Source organism: Bombus huntii, chromosome 7 (genome assembly GCF_024542735.1).
Source record: "Bombus huntii isolate Logan2020A chromosome 7, iyBomHunt1.1, whole genome shotgun sequence".
Lineage (NCBI taxonomy): Eukaryota > Metazoa > Arthropoda > Insecta > Hymenoptera > Apidae > Bombus > Bombus huntii.
In genome coordinates this window covers 8580959-8598590 of record NC_066244.1, presented here as the reverse complement: position 1 = coordinate 8598590, position 17632 = coordinate 8580959, and the positions used below count along the sequence as shown (strand labels likewise).

General features: G+C 40.9%; 2 protein-coding genes across 13 annotated transcripts in view; one reads left to right on the top strand and one right to left on the bottom strand.

Annotated features, from left to right (window-relative positions):
• LOC126867603 (sestrin-1) overlaps positions 1 to 10867 on the top strand; it is a 152853-nt gene extending 141986 nt beyond the window's left edge. For all 5 annotated transcript variants that reach the window (XM_050622286.1, XM_050622281.1, XM_050622285.1 and 2 more), the window contains 5 exons: positions 1549 to 1731; positions 2007 to 2247; positions 2618 to 2883; positions 3559 to 3933; positions 4205 to 10867. In XM_050622286.1, coding sequence (XP_050478243.1) covers positions 1549 to 1731; positions 2007 to 2247; positions 2618 to 2883; positions 3559 to 3933; positions 4205 to 4291 — 1152 coding nt within the window. In that variant the 3' untranslated portion in view covers positions 4292 to 10867. The remainder of the gene's footprint in view (positions 1 to 1548; positions 1732 to 2006; positions 2248 to 2617; positions 2884 to 3558; positions 3934 to 4204) is intronic.
• LOC126867599 (glutamate receptor ionotropic, kainate 2-like) overlaps positions 9514 to 17632 on the bottom strand; it is a 117309-nt gene continuing 109190 nt past the window's right edge. For 7 of the 8 annotated variants that reach the window (XM_050622253.1, XM_050622255.1, XM_050622256.1 and 4 more), the window contains 6 exons: positions 17385 to 17582; positions 16610 to 16835; positions 16375 to 16539; positions 15845 to 15945; positions 14824 to 15114; positions 9514 to 14626 (listed from right to left, as the gene is read on the bottom strand). In XM_050622253.1, the coding sequence (XP_050478210.1) occupies positions 14534 to 14626; positions 14824 to 15114; positions 15845 to 15945; positions 16375 to 16539; positions 16610 to 16835; positions 17385 to 17582 (1074 nt within the window). In that variant the 3' untranslated portion in view covers positions 9514 to 14533. Of the gene's footprint in view, positions 14627 to 14823; positions 15115 to 15482; positions 15551 to 15844; positions 15946 to 16374; positions 16540 to 16609; positions 16836 to 17384; positions 17583 to 17632 lie in introns of those variants that run through there. The other variant, XM_050622260.1, reaches the window with a different exon arrangement.

The window sequence follows — 17632 nt, the reverse complement described above, 5'->3', positions numbered from 1 at the left end:
CAGGTTTTAGAGAGAACAATGCCATACGAAGGAAAACAAACGGATATCTCGGCTGCCTGACGCTGTATCAATTTTTAACGAGGATACACGTGGCTGGTATCGTCGTCTTCTGTTACACTGGAATTCGAAATTATCTCGCGCATTTCGTCGACTTTATCGTCCGTTCCCGAGATTGTTGTACCATTTCTGTACAAAATTTATCATTCGAGAGCTAAAAAAAAAAGCTCTTCAAAACATTTCGTAAAAGCTTTGCTTATAAAAACGGCAAAAAACATTTGTAACTTCGTAGAAAGCAGAAAGCATCGGGTTTCATTTCTTTAACAGCGCCCCGCTGCCATAAAATGAATTCAAGGAAAATTGCTTTTTCACTCGTCACTTCAACTCGTTCTCTTTGATTGTCTCGTTCGATGGACAATGTTTTTCCAAGGTCTGCAGGGGGTCGACGCGCAAAATTTCAGAGTCATCATGGTGTTTGCAGACTTCTCTTATCGCTTATCGCGGCTCTTGATTCGATCGATCCACGGCTCTGCATGGTAAACACGTGTTTTGTTTACGCGCTTCATCATCCTGCTTCCTCTTCCCCTTTCCTCGACGTTCGTCCACCTACCTATTCTTCTTTGTCGACGTCTCCGCATTCCCGATACTCATTCTACGACCGGTCATTTGAATTTCTGATGTAATTCCAGCGCGATCAAAACAAACCAATAAGAAGACCCCGATCGTGTCGCATTCCCTCGAAGTCGCCTCCTCCCTTTTCGCCGTAATGTTTTTCATCGCAGTACGAGAAGCGAGGTCACGATGGCGATTAAATTTTTGCAAAGATTGCCTCATCTATTTCTGCAACTTGTTCGAATCGATCGGTTATTTTTCGAACTTTCGATATTCAATTTACAAAATGTTATTTATGCGCGGAAAGGTGGAGATTTTCTCCTAATAAATAAAGTATCAAGCATCGTATGTTGAGAAATGTCAAGGCGGCAAATGCAATTATTATTTTTGAAGGCGTACAATATTATATCGAATCTACGTTGAATTCATTATGTTAAATTGGTGACGAAGTTGGCGTGCCACGATGAACAGTCACTCGAGGGTTGAACATTCTATCTTCCTTCGTTCATTGTGGCCTTATGTTTTATATCGTGTCAGAGAACGTTATAGGGAACGCAATGTATACGATGGACGTGCTCTTGCTCAATTTCGCGCCTCGATACGTCGCGTTGTCGGCAATTTGTCTCTTCTCCAGCATCCCTCGACGATATTTTTTTCGTTGATCCCTCTACCCTCTTTCTCCACGCCCAGGACTTCTTTTTTTAGGGATTTCTTTGGAACTTAGCCGCCTCACACGGATGAAACTTCTACTCTGTGGCCCCTTGTAGACTTTCTTTCAGTTCTAAAAAAAAAAAAGTCTTCTCTTTGGAGAATGCCTAATTTTATTCGAAGGACAAAATTTAAAAATCGCAGCTGGTTACTGTTGGAACGAAGTTATTCTGCTATTAATTATTTCTGATAGGATGACAAATAAAATTGTGGGTTTCTTTTCTTTTTTAGGCTGCTGGAAGGCATCAGTGCAGCTATCTCATAAATCTGCAGAAAGGAGAATTCATCCTTCAAGGCGGTGACCCGTCGTGGCTTCGAGGTCTGAAGTCAATCCCAGGAAAATTACAAGATCTCTATGAGATTAACAAGATTTTAGCTCATAGGCCGTGGTTGTTGAACAAAACGCACATAGAGGTTGGTTCGAACAAGATTAGTCTTAACGTTAGAACTACTAATTATGTATTTGCTTTTACAATCGCGATCAAATACTCGAAACGTTTTTACATAATTAATCTTCACCATCGTTCAAATTGAAATATCATTTTATATTTTCTACTTAATTGTAATTATTCGTGTACGATATAATTCACTGTTCTGATGTTAAATACAATCGTTGGTAAAATTGCGTAAAATAAAAAAAAAAAAAAAGGAAAAAGAGTTGAGAATAATTGGTGGTCTTTTATTTACAGAAACTGACCAAAGGTGCGGACAGTTGGTCCCTGGCTGAGGTGGTTCACGCGATAGTTCTTCTGGCCCATTTTCACTCCCTCTCGTCTTTCGTATTTTCCTGCGGGATTAACGAAGAGCTGGACAACGTAGCCGGTCACCATTACAAAGAGAATGTCCAGGATAATAGCAATAATGTACCAACTGCCAAAGATAAGCTTTCCAGTAGTCCCAAGAAGATTCCCAATGGTGATGGCAAAACTGGTAAGTCGGTCACCGATCCACGTTTAAAATCCTGTTCCTAATCCCGTAAAACCCAAACAACATATAATTCATTCTCTCACGAACGCTGAATATCATTAACTACATTCTACCGCATACCATTATCGTTTCATTACAGATATGAATTGCTAAAGTAGTATTTATAATATCAACTTATGCTATAAATCGCAGATTTTTATTTTATTTTTTGTTTTCTCTTTATGCTTATAAAAACACGTAGTTCCGTTCTCCAAGTTCAACGACATTTAACGGTCTTTCAACCGCGCCCTTCAACCGCTAGATCGCGCAAGATTATCATTGCTAATGACCAACAAGTGTTTGTGATAACAAGATATCGTTCGAATCTGCACAGAGAACATGCCGTCGCCGCCATCCTCGCCGAGCATAGTGGGTGAACAGGAAGTCGGCGTCGAAGCACTGATGGAACGTATGAAACGTCTTTCTGAGAAATCCAAATCCTACCAGATCACGCAAGAGGAGCTGTCCAAAAGATTCGAAACTGTAGAAACACAGTCTGCCGAATTGGCTGCAGCGCCTCAGAGGAGTAGTTCGGTTCTCGACTCTGATATCGGTCATTTCATCGAAGATCCTACATTCATTTATCAAGACTTTGCCAAGGTAGATTTTAATTCATTGACTCGTTAGAAGTTTATCAATGTGTAGACTCGGTTGGAATAACGTGGTCATATAGATCGGGCGATAACGAATAACTATGTAAATACGGAACATGGTTGAAGTCTAGACTAAAATCAGTCCCGTATATAACTTGCATAAAGCGTCAGAATTAACATTGTGGTCAAAACATTGATATATATGTCGTCGTAGTGGATATGAATTCGCCGGACCAATTCGAAAGTACGTTTCAAGGCGACACGTAGCCCGCTGATGAATATTTAAGTTCCGTCGATTCGATCACCGTTTCCACTGTTTTATCATGAATATTTACGACACGTGTGCCTTGTCGAAATCGAGTAGTTTAACTTGAAACGGTGGTGCGATCGAATTCACTAACAAAGGAAAGAAAAACGTTATTCCTTGCCGCTATCTAATCGCATGGTAATTACGTAAATTGCTATACTAGATTATAGTTTAACTTATCGTTTATACGTTATGTATACATATATATTATTTTTGTTAGTATTATTAGTAACTCTATATTATCGATCAATATTATTTAGTAACGTATGTATGTAATATGTATTTATGTACGTATGTATATATATAGATTATGTTACTTATAGTATATATATTAAAGATACATGTAATCTATAATCAAACGATTTTTCGTTTCAGCGTGGTCAACTGAACGATAGACCAACGTTTCGTGTGCAAGACTACTCCTGGGACGATCACGGTTACTCGCTGGTGAACCGTCTGTACAATGACGTCGGTAATCTGCTAGACGAAAAATTCAAGACAACTTATAATCTCACCTACTTTACCATGGGCACGCACAGCAGCGTGGACACGTCCCGTTTCCGACGAGCGATCTGGAATTACATTCAATGTATGTTTGGCATCAGGCATGACGATTACGATTACAACGAGGTGAACCAGCTGCTCGAGCGTAGCCTGAAGACGTTTATCAAGAACGCCGTTTGTTACCCGGAACTCGTGACAAAAAGGGACTACGATCGCGTGATGAGGGAGTTCAAGCACAGCGAGAAGGTTGGTTGCCTTTTTACCTCGAGCCTGTTTATCACTTTGCTCGTGTGTGTTTGTAGATTTTGAGGTGGTACGAGTTTACGTAAGAAGATATGTGCATAATTCTATTTACATATGATTTCCGTGACATACGCACGCATTTCGGTTTCACGTGTCACCATAATGACTTTGGGATCGTCGATTTATTTGTTCGGTTTTAACAGTGTTTAAGCTTTATTAACGTTTCGTGTTCTGTTATGTTTTTATTAAAAATGTATTTTTCGTTTTTTTTCAGGTTCACGTAAACCTGATGATTCTGGAGGCACGAATGCAAGCGGAGCTGTTGTACGCACTCCGCGCGGTGATGCAATATATGACCTAAGCGAGGCATCGTCGCTGCTCCTTCGTCTACTTGCTGTCTGTCAGTTTGTCGTCGGTTTATTTTATCGTCTTTGCGAGGCGTCTTTGCGGACTCTGCACACGGCACAGTAAGGAACGAGCAAACGCGACACTGTTTCTCACGCAGTATATAACAATGTACCTTCACACAGTGACAGAACACATTCATTTACACACAGCTATATTATTCATCCATACGTACACATAGCAGCGAACAGAGAGGAGTTCACGTTATAATAAACTCACCGTACACACGCAGACGTACAGAATTGAAAACAGAAACATAATGAAACACGCGTGTGAGCAAAGAAGAAAAAGCGGAACCCCGAAATTCGAGTGTCCATTGTGAGACGGCGTTGCCAGGGTGTCCGTCGTTTGCTCGTCGCTCGTAACCTTAAACGACAAAGATTTCTTCGATGAGTCAGTGCTGAACCGAAGGAGAGAATCGACCTGAAAGAAAAGCTCCGCGAGGCGCGTGGAAGAAGAAATGGAAATTTCGATGTAGTTGCGTCGATATCGATGCCGACAAACGTTGATCGGCCACGACGATAGAAGATAGCCGATCCTCGAGTCTGCAAGTTAGAAGATATCGATGGTTTCGTCTCTGAATCGGAGGCGTATCATCCAAAGCGATATTTCTGTGTTTGACGCGCTGCCGTTTCCGCTCTGTAAACCGGAAACGCGGATGCGTTCTCATTTTCTGCTCGGTTTAGTTTTTGGATTTTAGACACCCCTGATGGGGGTTCAGGAGAAGAGGATACACGCGAGAGAGAAAGAGAGATTTTATGATTCGTTTTGTAAATAGACACTCGTATTTTTCTATGTTTGCCAAGATATCGTGTAGTAGACTGTTATTTGCGCGTTTCGTTATAAGCATTTCAGATCTGTTGAAACTTTTGCCCCTTCCCCGATCGTCGTGTTTATCCTTTCGGTAAAATTTCCGTGCACATTTTTAAATTGTACTCTTTCCCGCTTTTAGTTTTACACAATTCCCAGCTGTAGGTACGACAGACGATAGCGATTATTATAGTACGTTCGCGGTTCTTTCTTTCTTTATCCGCCTTTCCGTTTTCTTTTTTGCATGTTTTATTACTAACGATCGCGTTTAGGAAACGAAACAAAAAGAAGTTTGAAAAGAGGGGAAGGAGAGGAGCATCGCGCGTCCGTTTTTTCCAAATTAATCAACTACTCGCGGCTCTTTATATATATCGAGAAGATTTGCTAATACAGCACTGCAGTTAATTGTAAGAATAAATTAAGAAGTCTATTAGAACACACTGTTTCCAATTCGAATTGACCAATTTGAAATGGTCCCGTTTTTGCGTCTCTACGTCGAGACACTCGTCCCTCCGTCGCCTTTGTATCGATTTGTCAATTCTGTGAACGAATAGACGAACAAAGACGACGATGGAACGCGACGAACAGAAGATACAAGTGAAATGGAAAGAAATGAAACAATTTGTCTTTCGCGCTATGACCGCGATTCGCGTTGTACATATTATATACGTTTTAACCTCGTTTATTTCACTGACTATCGTATAACGAGAAAGCTATTAATATAAAAATGACAAAAAAGTGTACCTTCGTTTTCGTCGTATCCGTGTATGTCGAGAAAACAGGTGATAAATGAAGTCTTTAGATCGTAGGACGATCTGCGCGCAGGCACATGCGCGGCTTCGACGCGCGGTCTTTTTAAAATCGTCGCTCGGGTAGCCATGAGCGCGCGCGCAGAGACAAGCAATGCCTATCGGCTGTGTTTATTTACGATGGTTTATGGCGCTACTGTCACCAACCAGAAATATACGGCAATGTATTACTATCTCGAGCAAAAATCGAACGAAGAAGAAGGAGAAAGAGAGCGAAGAAAATCGAGGGCAAAGAGTCGTGCGCGCCGCACCAAATCTTCGACAAATTTTTTCGTCCTTGTTGTTCGAAGGCCAGGCGTCTTCGAACGAACTTAAAACGCGTGGCTATTGTATTGGAAGCTGTGCGAAACTTTTTGGCATTAATGCGGCGCAGCGTACGCGAACCGCTCCGATTTTTTTAATGGCGAAAGTGAAAGAAAAAATCGGCAAGGACCAAGCGAAGGGGCGAACGATCGCGAGACAAAAAAGAGAGAACGAAGACTCGAAACGATTGACCGCATATGCGCGTGCGTTTTATCAACGAATTTTCATGCCTTTCGCGTAACGTCGTTTTACTATATCGACGTAGGAAACAAAGAGAAGACGAGAAATAATTTAAAATGGAACGTGCGAATAATAAGTTCGCCCCTTCTGACCATCGAACGGTTGGCAACAGTAGAACGCACGCGCGGCGTTAGTGTGCGAGCAGGACAGAGAGAGGCTGTTTAAACAAATCAAATCCAATATTAAGTCGTTAAGGTACACGGGAGAGAGAAAGTGCGGCACAAAAAAGAAAAGGAGATAAAAAGAAAAAAATAAGCAAACTCTATACACGCGAATTACACGTGTCTGTGATCGCATATTATATATATATATATATATAATAGATATATAACACATATACGCATTATCGAGATGAAAAACAAACAAAAAAAGGACCGATATATTATATATATGAATATTATATATATTATATATTTGTATGTACGCATACGGGTACATACGAAAAGCGTCTATACGTTTTACGACAAAGAGGAAAGAGGAGCGCGGGCGGGCGGTGTATTATCGATATTGCACGAGAGCCGAAAGAAAGCAAAACGACTAAAAGATAAGAAAAATCCATCGGAGATGTAAGTGTAGCGTTTGTAATTAACGGTGTCTCTTTATTATGTAATTGTGTATATGCGCGCTCTGGAATTATCGTATATTCGTGTATATGATTCCGAGTAATTGCGTTTTCATGGAGAGCGCCGTCTGTTCTCTCGATCGTGAAGCGAGTTCGGGGAGTAACGCGAAACCGATTCGACGTATCTGTCCAATCGTAGATTTACTCTCCTATGACCTTTTTCTTTTTTCTTTTCTTTTAACCTTGTAGACTCTTTCCCTGGATCGATTCACGAGCGAGAGAGATAGAAGAGCAGAGGATAAGCGAATATACGGCGCATGACCCGGCGAATTAAGAAATTAATTATTACGATTGAAGCAGCGAACAAACACACACATCTTAGAATTTTCGACCAACAGCGACGCGTTCGCATGGAGTGGACGACGTCCTCACATATCACATGAAGAGTTTATTCAGGACGAGTCTCGTGAGCGTCGATCGCTCTCGCGCGATCTTAGCCGTAGACAGGATTTAGAGCGGCGCCGTTCGAGCGTTTCCTTCGTTCGTCTTTCGCTTTACACGTTCTCCAGAGTTTTCTGAAAATTTCTGATTAAAATTCTCATCCTCCGAAGGAGAATCTTAACGTTCCACCAACACGCACTATAGAGACAAGCATCAATGCCGAGCATCGTGATGCATCGGAAGACTAGAATTTTCACCAGGAATTTTCAAATAATAATTATTCAGGCTCCGAGAGTAAAAAATAAAGATCCTTCGATCAGCCATGTCGTAACACCTGAGCAACCGAAAACACGAGGGAAGTGACGAGTTACTCGATCACAGTATTCCGTAGTTTTTTTTTAACGATTTATTTTTCTCAATAACTCTCTTTCTTCTTTTCCATCTTCTTCTTTGTCTTCGCGCGTCTCGATTTTTTCGTATTTCTCTTCTCCATTCGTATGATTCTCCTCTTCTTGCACCTGATGACGGAACACGCGCACACACACTCACACACACACACACAGACACAGACACATACACACACACACACGCGCTCGCGCGCGCGAAATAGAGTCGTTTACCTGTGCACGATCAGAGAACGCAGAAGAAAGTTAACCGTTTACAGGACCACCATTTTTGACGCGATCGTTCTCGACTTTTTCTCTTCTTCTCGGTTCCGCGCGTTCCAGGAACGAGAAACCTTTGATGTATTTTTTCGTAAACCGGTTCGAAGATCGCGTTTGTATTTAAGGACGTCCGTTTGTCAGTCCTAAACGATATTTAATAACGTAGATTGTATAAAAGGAATTATTTAACGCGTATATATATGTATATGTATTTAATGTTTTCGATACGACGCGTCGACACACGGCGTGTAAACGGTTAAAAAGGAAAAAAACAAGGAATGAAATAAATGAAAAAGGAGCAGATCTCTCCGACCAAAGAAAACTTTTAATATCGAGGCTTTTCGAGGCAACTTTAAAACCGTCATTCGATCATCAACCATTTTTGTACGCCAGTTCTCATCGTTACACGAAATCGTTCCTGATCGAGATCGATCGCGAAGGGTACTTTATTCTCAATCGTTCGAACAGAGTGATCGAAAGCTAAGGAAAAAAGAAAAGAAAGAAGTTGATCTTCGAGCTACACACTCGCTATTTCTTCCATCTGTCTCTTGCTTTCTTCTTCCGTTTCTACTTTTCTTCGTCTGCCTTTCTCTTTTTCTGTTTCTTTGTTTCGTCCAATGACTAGTTCGTACGAACAACATCTGTAAATTAGAAGAAATTTGTGGATCGCGAACGAGCGAGAGAACTCGACAGAGATCGCCTCGAGGATGGGAAAAAAAAACGGATGAAGTTGCGGTGTTCGCGGCGCGATTTAACGCCCGGACTGATCTCATAAAATAAATAAGCATTCTAATAGTTGGGAGAGAGAAAAAGTGGAAGGAAGAACGAGCTTCGTAATTGCTAGATTTAGAGAAAAAGAGGAAACGATCGTTTATCAACGGAAATAGAAGGGGAAGAAGGTTGAGCGAGGAGACAACGATCTTCATTGATAATTTTCTTTCATCTCCGCCTAGATTTCCTGACGTGATCAAGTTTTGCGAAACAGCTAACGCGCGTTTTTACCTTTTTGTCTTCGCTTTTATTTTCTGTATCGGTGGAAGAGAGCCGCGTTTGCGATAGAAATGGTAAAAGACAGTTTCAGGTTTTCCGTTTTACGTGTTTATTTTAAAATAAACGGTGGATATCATCCCGTCAGGATATCGGGTGAAGTTGGACGCCTCGATTAAAAGCGCGTAAGCGAGAGAAAAAAAAATATAAGAGCATGGAGGTGGACGAGAGAAAAAAAAGACCCAGAGAATAGTCGATCGAAAGAAAGAACGAGGCATTTGTTCTACATGCATAGACACACCATACATGCATCATACATAACACGCGTACGTGTATCGTTTCTTTGCTTTCTTCTTCGTACATTATTATTATTATTATTATTATTATTTTTATTATTATTATTAATATTACTACTACTACCACTACTACTATTATTACTATTACTACTATTACTACTACTATTACTACTACTACTACTACTACTACTACTACCACCACTACTACTACTACTACTACTACTACTACTACTACTATTATTCTACTTCGTTTCATTGTTTTTTTCTTTCTCTTTTTTCAATTTCGACGATAGATCGACACACAGCTATAAAGCATTACACAAACACGATACCCCATACATTTACATAGAGACAGACAACACACTCTTATATAAAGTATGAACGCGTATTATCAAGAAGAAATATTGTTTATCGATCGCGAATGAACGTACATGTTCGCATCGCGAACTCGAGCCACCTCCGAAAGTCACAAAAACATATATAAAAATAAAAAAAAGAAAAAAACAAGCATATTACAATAGAAAAAAGGTGAAAACCGCAAAAAAAATATTACGAAAAAAAAAAAGAAGAATAACGGAGCAACAAAACATTTACATGCCACCGTGTCGAGTATGATCGTGTGATAATTACAAGTGATTTGACTAGGCCCTTCCAAAATGGATTCAGTCGGTTATATTATTATTATTGTATCGTATCAGAAGAAATTGTAGGGCACGCTGGTGTCTGCTCGAATCCGCTTGATCTGCCGCGATCGTAAATTCCCTCGGGTTTTATACGTTTATACATTTTTTCTCGCGTTTTCCTTTTCTTCCTTTTTTTTTTTTTTTTCTTTATTTAAGTAGAGATGATTTCTCATCCCCGAAAACTCGGAGAATTCCATTCATGCGACTCCGCTTGAAACATCACGGTTACGTTGATTCGATTAAGCGACGCGGTCGAAGCCTAATCTTATCATGAGCCGTAGCGTGAGACGCTATAATTGTAGTACTTCATGGAATTATTCCGGGGGCAAATCACGTTGTGATTGTTTCGCGAGATCTATTCTTCGTTGTCCATTTCGTCCGTTGATCGATTCGATGTTGATCGTGTATTTTATATTATTCGCGGTAAAAAGATTTCCAAGTTTCGAACGATAGGGAAAGAGAGAGAGAGAGAGAGAGAGAAAGAGAGAGAGAGAGAGAGTGAGAGTGAGAGAGGGGAGGAAATCGCGCGCGATAAAATAGCGTGTGAATCGAGCCGACACGAGCGTGTAAGCGTTACGTGGAGGGTCGTATGTGATGTGATTTCTTTTATATCATAACGAATGATGAACACTAAGAAATGTTATAGTTTCATATAAGTGATATGTTATTTGTCATTTATTTTATCCCTTAATAAATGATGTTATATAAAAAAAAAGAGATATACCATCGATCTTAACTTTGTACCTTTTCTTAGCTTCCTTTAATTCTGCGATATTTTTTAAATTATTTGTTAAGAGATAACTCTTTGTTACTTGTGTTGGTTGATAAGTTTCATTCCCATCTCCATTTCATTTTATACCAATTCTATTTCATCTTCTACGTTTTATATCTCGCATCTTATACGATATATCACGTATCCCACAACTAACTCTTCACTCTCTACACTTAAACCTCAAATGTTGCATATCAGAACCCACACATAACACGTTACACCTGCTCACACACGCATACAATTCTACTTCCTATGTTCGACATATAATGCTCTCTACTCCACGTTCGTTAACTGAAGACCATCTCACCGTTTCCATACCACATTTCACTTCATATACAGGGTGGTTGGTAACTGGTGGTACAAGCGGAAAGGGGGTGATTCTACGCGAAAAAAGAAGTCGAAAATATAGAATAAACATTTTTCGTTCGAGGCTTTGTTTTTGAGAAAATCGACTTTGAATTTTCGCTCGGTACGCGCGCGGTACGTTATAACGGATCTCACTGTAGATCGTTGTCTCGATGGAAAAATTGAAAAAAGAAATTGAAAAAAAAATTTTTTATTCTATATTTTCGACTTCTTTTTTTCTTTCCGCTTGTACCACCAGTTACCAGCCACCCTGTATATTATCCTATATTCCATAGCAAGTAGATGCCAATCCATATCTTTTATTTTGTGGGCCCTATTTTCCACATTTCACATCTCCATTCTATATCTCGTATTAAGCATTCCATTTCTCGTGTTCTACATATTACATACAATATTTTATACAGGGAATATCTTTTGTCCTTACTCTCGCAGCACACGTATATTCATCCTGCATCTAACTTTTTATATTCCCTGTCTCCTCTCTTATATCTCATACCCGGTATATCGTATCCATAGCCCATATCTTCCAGCCTAATTTCTACAGCGCATACATACCATCATACCACATCTCATATTTCCTATTTACATATTTTTCATCTTCTGGCACATTTTTTACATGTCCTTTCCCACATGCCAGGTCCAATATTTTGGTTCAACCATATGTCACACTCTCTGTATACGCCTCTATATGCCACAGCCTACGCTCTATTTTCTCTTTCCTATATCAACCATCAAATTACCAATTTTTCCAAAACCATGTCCAATGTTCGATATTCTAAGACACTTAAGATTTAAACGCACTGAAAAGTACAGTCCACGAAAGTAAATAAACAAATATATTTTCCAACAAACGAAAACGAGTTTCATTTTGTAGGATAAGAAGTTTCGTTTGTGGGATGAAGTGAGGATTTGCAGTACCGAACCGACATGTCCGAATGTCGGGACTGACATGACTGGGGAAAACAAATTTAATTTTATGGGACAGCGAGCTTCGTTTGTGGAACGTGACAATTTCTCGTGAGCAATTCGTGAGCTGTATTTTACATCTTATTGGCATTTTCTGTGTCGTCCTAATTTCAAAGGACCGAATTGTTCAATTAGGATGTGGAGAACGGGCTGTGAGATTCAGCATAGAGAATGCTGAATATAAGAAGATGGTAATGGGTAGGGAATATTGGATGTCGGGTGTTAACATTGGTTTGTCTATATTAGATATAGAGTAATAATTGAGAAATAAAATAAGGGATATGAAATGCGATTTATGAAGGAAATACTTACTTTTATCACCTTTTACCTCAAATGGAAAATTGTCTGCTTTCCGGTTCTACTAAGATTTCAGGAATACCCTGTATAGTTCTGTACAACGTAGTGTTTACGTAGATGTAATATATCAGCGTTAATACTAACCGTACAACTTCAATATTACATTGTATTACTTTTATCGATTTCAAAACGAAATCAACAACTGTTCAACTCCACATATTAAAAAGAAGAAAGAAGCGAGGACGTTACAAACACCGTTCTCGAAATTTGTTTTCGAAATTGTCGTTATTTTCCTATGATAAATGAACCTGCAGAAATGAGTCCTTTACTTATTGAGAATTGAATTATTTCCAAAATTGTAACATTCAAAATTATCTGCTTATATAATGAAATTAAGAAGTTAATAGAAAGTGGAGTTGGACTAGGATCGTCAATCTCAAAACGAATCCGAGGAAAATCAGGGGAAGGTAAACGAGAAAACGATCCATCCTGTCCATCATCATGTCTTACGTTTATTCGCCGTCTGCATATACACACGTGAAATGACATCAAACGTCTACTTGGTTGTACTCGTTTTTTTTTCTCTTTAACTCTAGACAGTTAGTCGCTTGCCTTCTGTGTTTTACTTTAAAATACTTGCAAATTGTATCGTCTACATTCGCGCGTGCCGCCGCGGTAGTTACACGAATCTGTATCTGCGTGAGTGTGTTATGTGAGTTAATGTGCCTCCGGTGGTCGTTTACGTATGCAAGAATCGTTTACGGTGCAGTTCGTTTACGTGGACGCAAAAGGGTAAAAAAGGAACGGCCTGATCGACAGATGGTTTCACCGCCTTACTTGGCCGTTCCGATTTCTACGATCGATCGCGTGTTGTATTACAGGAAGAGCCGAATCGAGCCTGGCGTCAGTCGCAACGACATCTCGTCTTGCCGAAAACGGAAGAAAAATCGCGTGATAAGTGTCGTTCCTGTTTAATCTCGGGCTCGATCGTTCTTCGAACACGAATGTTCTTCTGACGCGACGTGGAATGTACAGGAAATGTTCCGAGACTGAAATCGGTTGTTCGATCCTTTTCGTTAGCGCAGAGTAAAAAGAAAATTCGACATTCTTCTTTGTACTTCGGCTCGTCGATTCCTCCAAATGGATCAAAATCTAGTCGTGCTAAATAATACTCGAGGATCGTATTTCGAGATACACAGCACTTGTCAATGTATCTTGTGATTAATTTTAATAATATCAACTAATTTTTCGATTTATTAGATTGCCACGATTTCTTTTCGTCGAGAGAAATCGCTACGAGATTTGAAGTATCCTTCTCCGTTCGATTAATCGAGGGAAATGTTGCGTGTGGGTCATCGAAACGCAAATTCCTCGAGTTTTTGGTTGATCGTATGACAAATACCATGATATTTCTACGCGATGCAAGTGAGAAACAGTGAGAGGATGAAATAGTGGCGGGACGAGAATTGAGAAATGGCAGGTCTTGTTGGATTTTCGCCACGGGTCGTGCGAGTCCTCCACGATCGATCCCTGCGCTCCGCGTTAGCCAACGTACGCGAACAATCGTCTCTTGGTGCAGACTCTACGGTAGAAAGTGAAACGAGACCGTGTTCTTGGTGAAAATAGGAAGGGGAGATTCGCGGGAACACAAGAGCCTTTTTTTTTCTCCTCTCTCGTTCGTGTTCGACGACGAACACACGCTCTTCATAGAAATTGTGCAACGTTGGTTCTCGGTGATTCTCGACGTATGTGATACTCGCGGCGGTATTCTACTTCGTTCTCTAGGAAAAAAGGAAAGGAACGAACTGGTCGATCTGTCCGTTCGGTGCTACTTGATGCGTTTTTGTACTTTCTTCTCGGTCTTCTCGATCTTGTCCCCTCTCTTTTCTTTTCGAAGCTTTTTCGTCCGTAGTCGTACCACTTCTTTTCCCCGTTAGTACGTTCTTCTCGTTCGTTAGGCCCCAAGAAGTGACCGCAAAAGGTGTAAAAAGATTCGTGAGTTTAAGTTCCGTCATAGTCGTGTGGCGGTGGTGCGTGATGATGCAGGTGGACATGTGGCGGCAGTTCCACTGTGGGAACACCCAGGCTGCTTCTCTGTAACAGCAAAATTGTGTTCGATATAGTATCGTGTCTTTTGCTTTATCTCTTTATCTAATTAGAAGAGATCGTGATGCGGATTTAAGATCGAGACTGTACGAGATCGTTCGAAGAATAATTAGCGTATCGATCGGCGTTAAACCTTCGCGGAGTATCTTCATATATGACTTGTCGTCTTTGTAAAAGCAACGAACCTGCGATCTCATCCCATTCAAGGGGGTGGCAGTGGGGTTGTCCGGTGTATAGCCGAGCACGTGCGTTGAGCATTTCTCGCAGGCGCGACGCCGCCGCGAGGACGCGTGGCAGCGCAACGCGCGACACAGTTCCCGCGCCATTTCCGAGCACAGGGATTCCTGATGCTGATTCGGTTGCTGTTGCGGCTGCTGTTGTAGCTGCTGTTGCGTCTGCTGTTGTTGCTGTTGCTGCACGGATTGCGAGATCCCTTGCAAAGAATCCGTGCAGATCGGCGTCGATACCGGAGCTCTCTGCGTTTCGAATTTAGCAAATCAGAGAAGAAAACGATAAAGTCAAAGTGATTTTGAGGGAACACCTCGTGAAATCGATCGACGATCGATTCAGATAGTTCTGCTCGTTGATACGCGACACGGGTAACAGAAGCGGAAACGAAAAAACACGACGAACGTACGTAATCAAAGCGAATCGGTAATTTAAGCGAACGAGCAGGTTCGTTCCTCGATACTGCGCTGGCTATCGAACGGAAGGCGAGCAAAAAATGTTGCCAACAGCGCGCGCAATTACGAGCAGACGTTGAAAAAGAGAACGGTCAAAAGGGGAATCGAATTAAGCGGAGATAACGAAGTTTTCAACTGGAAAAAATGCAAAAATAACGGACCTTGGTCGTGGACTGAGCTTCGTGCGTTTGCAGTCGGCCGGCATGCTTCAATGAAGGATGAGTTCATGCTGCTTCGCGGAAAAATCCACGGTGGGCCACACAAAATGGAAAACAAAAGTGACAGAAAATTTCATGCAATCCTAAAGTTCATGCATCGCGCGTGTTCATTGCCTGGAAAAAAGTCTCTGTTTTCTTGCCATCTGTCCACGAATTGTCTTTTTATTGATACAATCCGTGACAGAGCGGAGAAAATTGATCTAATTTGTGATCGTAGAACGATATCCCGTGGAATATCAATGTCCACGATATCCTTATGCGTTTCCTCTTGTTTCTGATATTCGTTGTAGAAGAGAGATACTCACCCGTTCCGCCGGCATGTTTCTCCTGGTACTATAGCAGAACTCGAAAATCGCGATCAACACGGCGAACGCCAGGCCGCACAGCAGTACAACGAATACTCCACCTATAAGACAGCACAAGAAGTTCAACTTCCAGCAAATGTAAAAATTCATCGGTCCTGGTCGCCTACAGGACGCTGTTTCCTCGAATTGTTCGCTAACCCAAGAGGTGCGACGCGATTCGACTGAAGGCGGCGGCGATAGCAAGTCGAAACAGAGGAATAACGAGTTAAGAACATTGATATTCGGTGTTATCGAATATTAATGTTCAAATGCTACCAAAATATATAGAGTATCTCGGAAGGAAACTGAATAAGTTTACAGATCTGTTTGACAGATTATTCCGAAACAAAGCTCATAATGCACATATCGTACATGATATTTTTGAAAACGTATGAATCAGAGCCAAAAATATCATGCGTTGGTAGATGCTATAATAATGCCGCGTCGATACTTTTTACGACCATTGTAAATGAAATTCTTTCAAAAATTACCTATATTATCCACTCCCAAGGAATTCGCCTTGCTCTCCTTGCCCTTCTCAGTCCTCATACAAGTATCACCGGGACTCTTCCACCATTTGTCGTACAGCATTTGGATTTCTCCCTTTTCCTGAAGCTCGAGGATTGCCAGAGATATCTTATCTCGCCATGGTGAGCCTACAAACAATACGAACCGTTACAATCATAGACAATCTATTCTATAAACATGGAAGAAGATAAAATTCACCCATTGGCGTAGCGATGCCGTATCCTTTGCTATCCAGAAGTCCGCCAATTTGGGTGAGATTGCAGTCCCTTTGCACGATGTAATCCAGCATGGTCGACTCCATTAAGAAAGCGTAATCACCTTGAAGAACCCTCTGGATCCCTTCTTCGTAAGTGGGCACGAACACGGATGGTTTCTTGTTCTCCATGAACCGCCACATCTTCTTGTACGTCTCGATCATCGAATCCTTTAGATCGTTCGCATTACTATCGCTTCGTACTATTGCAGATAATTATGGGAAATAACTGGAGAGATTGCTGCGATAAGGAGGCGCTCCACTTTCAAGTAATTTGAATAAAGTAACAAAAAGTAACTAAAAACTAATCGAAATTGAATTATTTCTTTCATACGTACTATAAGTTCATAGTCTACTAATACTCGTAGCAATCAATTTTCGCACATTTGCATATGGAACCTGTATCTTTCTCTCTTTTCCGATAAATACAGTTGAAATACTGGAGCTGTCCTCTTATCGCTGCAAAGTATTCAATTAACCCGAACGAGACTGATCTTTAACTAAAAGATTATTTCTAGCAATTGTCATCTTCGTGGGTGCATCTCCTTTTTATCTCGAAACCAATAACATTTTTTAATCTCAATTCTCCTTGGAATATTTCTTTTTATGTAATCTCATCTCCTTGACTGCTATTCCAATATTGGCTGTCAGCAATATTAATATTGCTAATATCGACTGTTCCGCTGCTTCTAATTAAGGACGAACGATAAAGATGATTACCCTGAAGAAAGTCATGGTACTTCCGCTATCCAAGGTACCATAAGCGATGTCCGTCTGACCAGCGAGATCCTCCGCATTTTCAATGGGAGTGATCATCCTCTCGACCGTAAGGAACGCCGCCAGGTTGGCAGTATACGACGATATGATGATCAGCGTGAAGAACCACCATATGCCACCCACGATCCGCGTGCTCGTTGCCTGATCAAATTTATCAACTGCAATATCTTCAGGAAGCTATCAGACGGCTT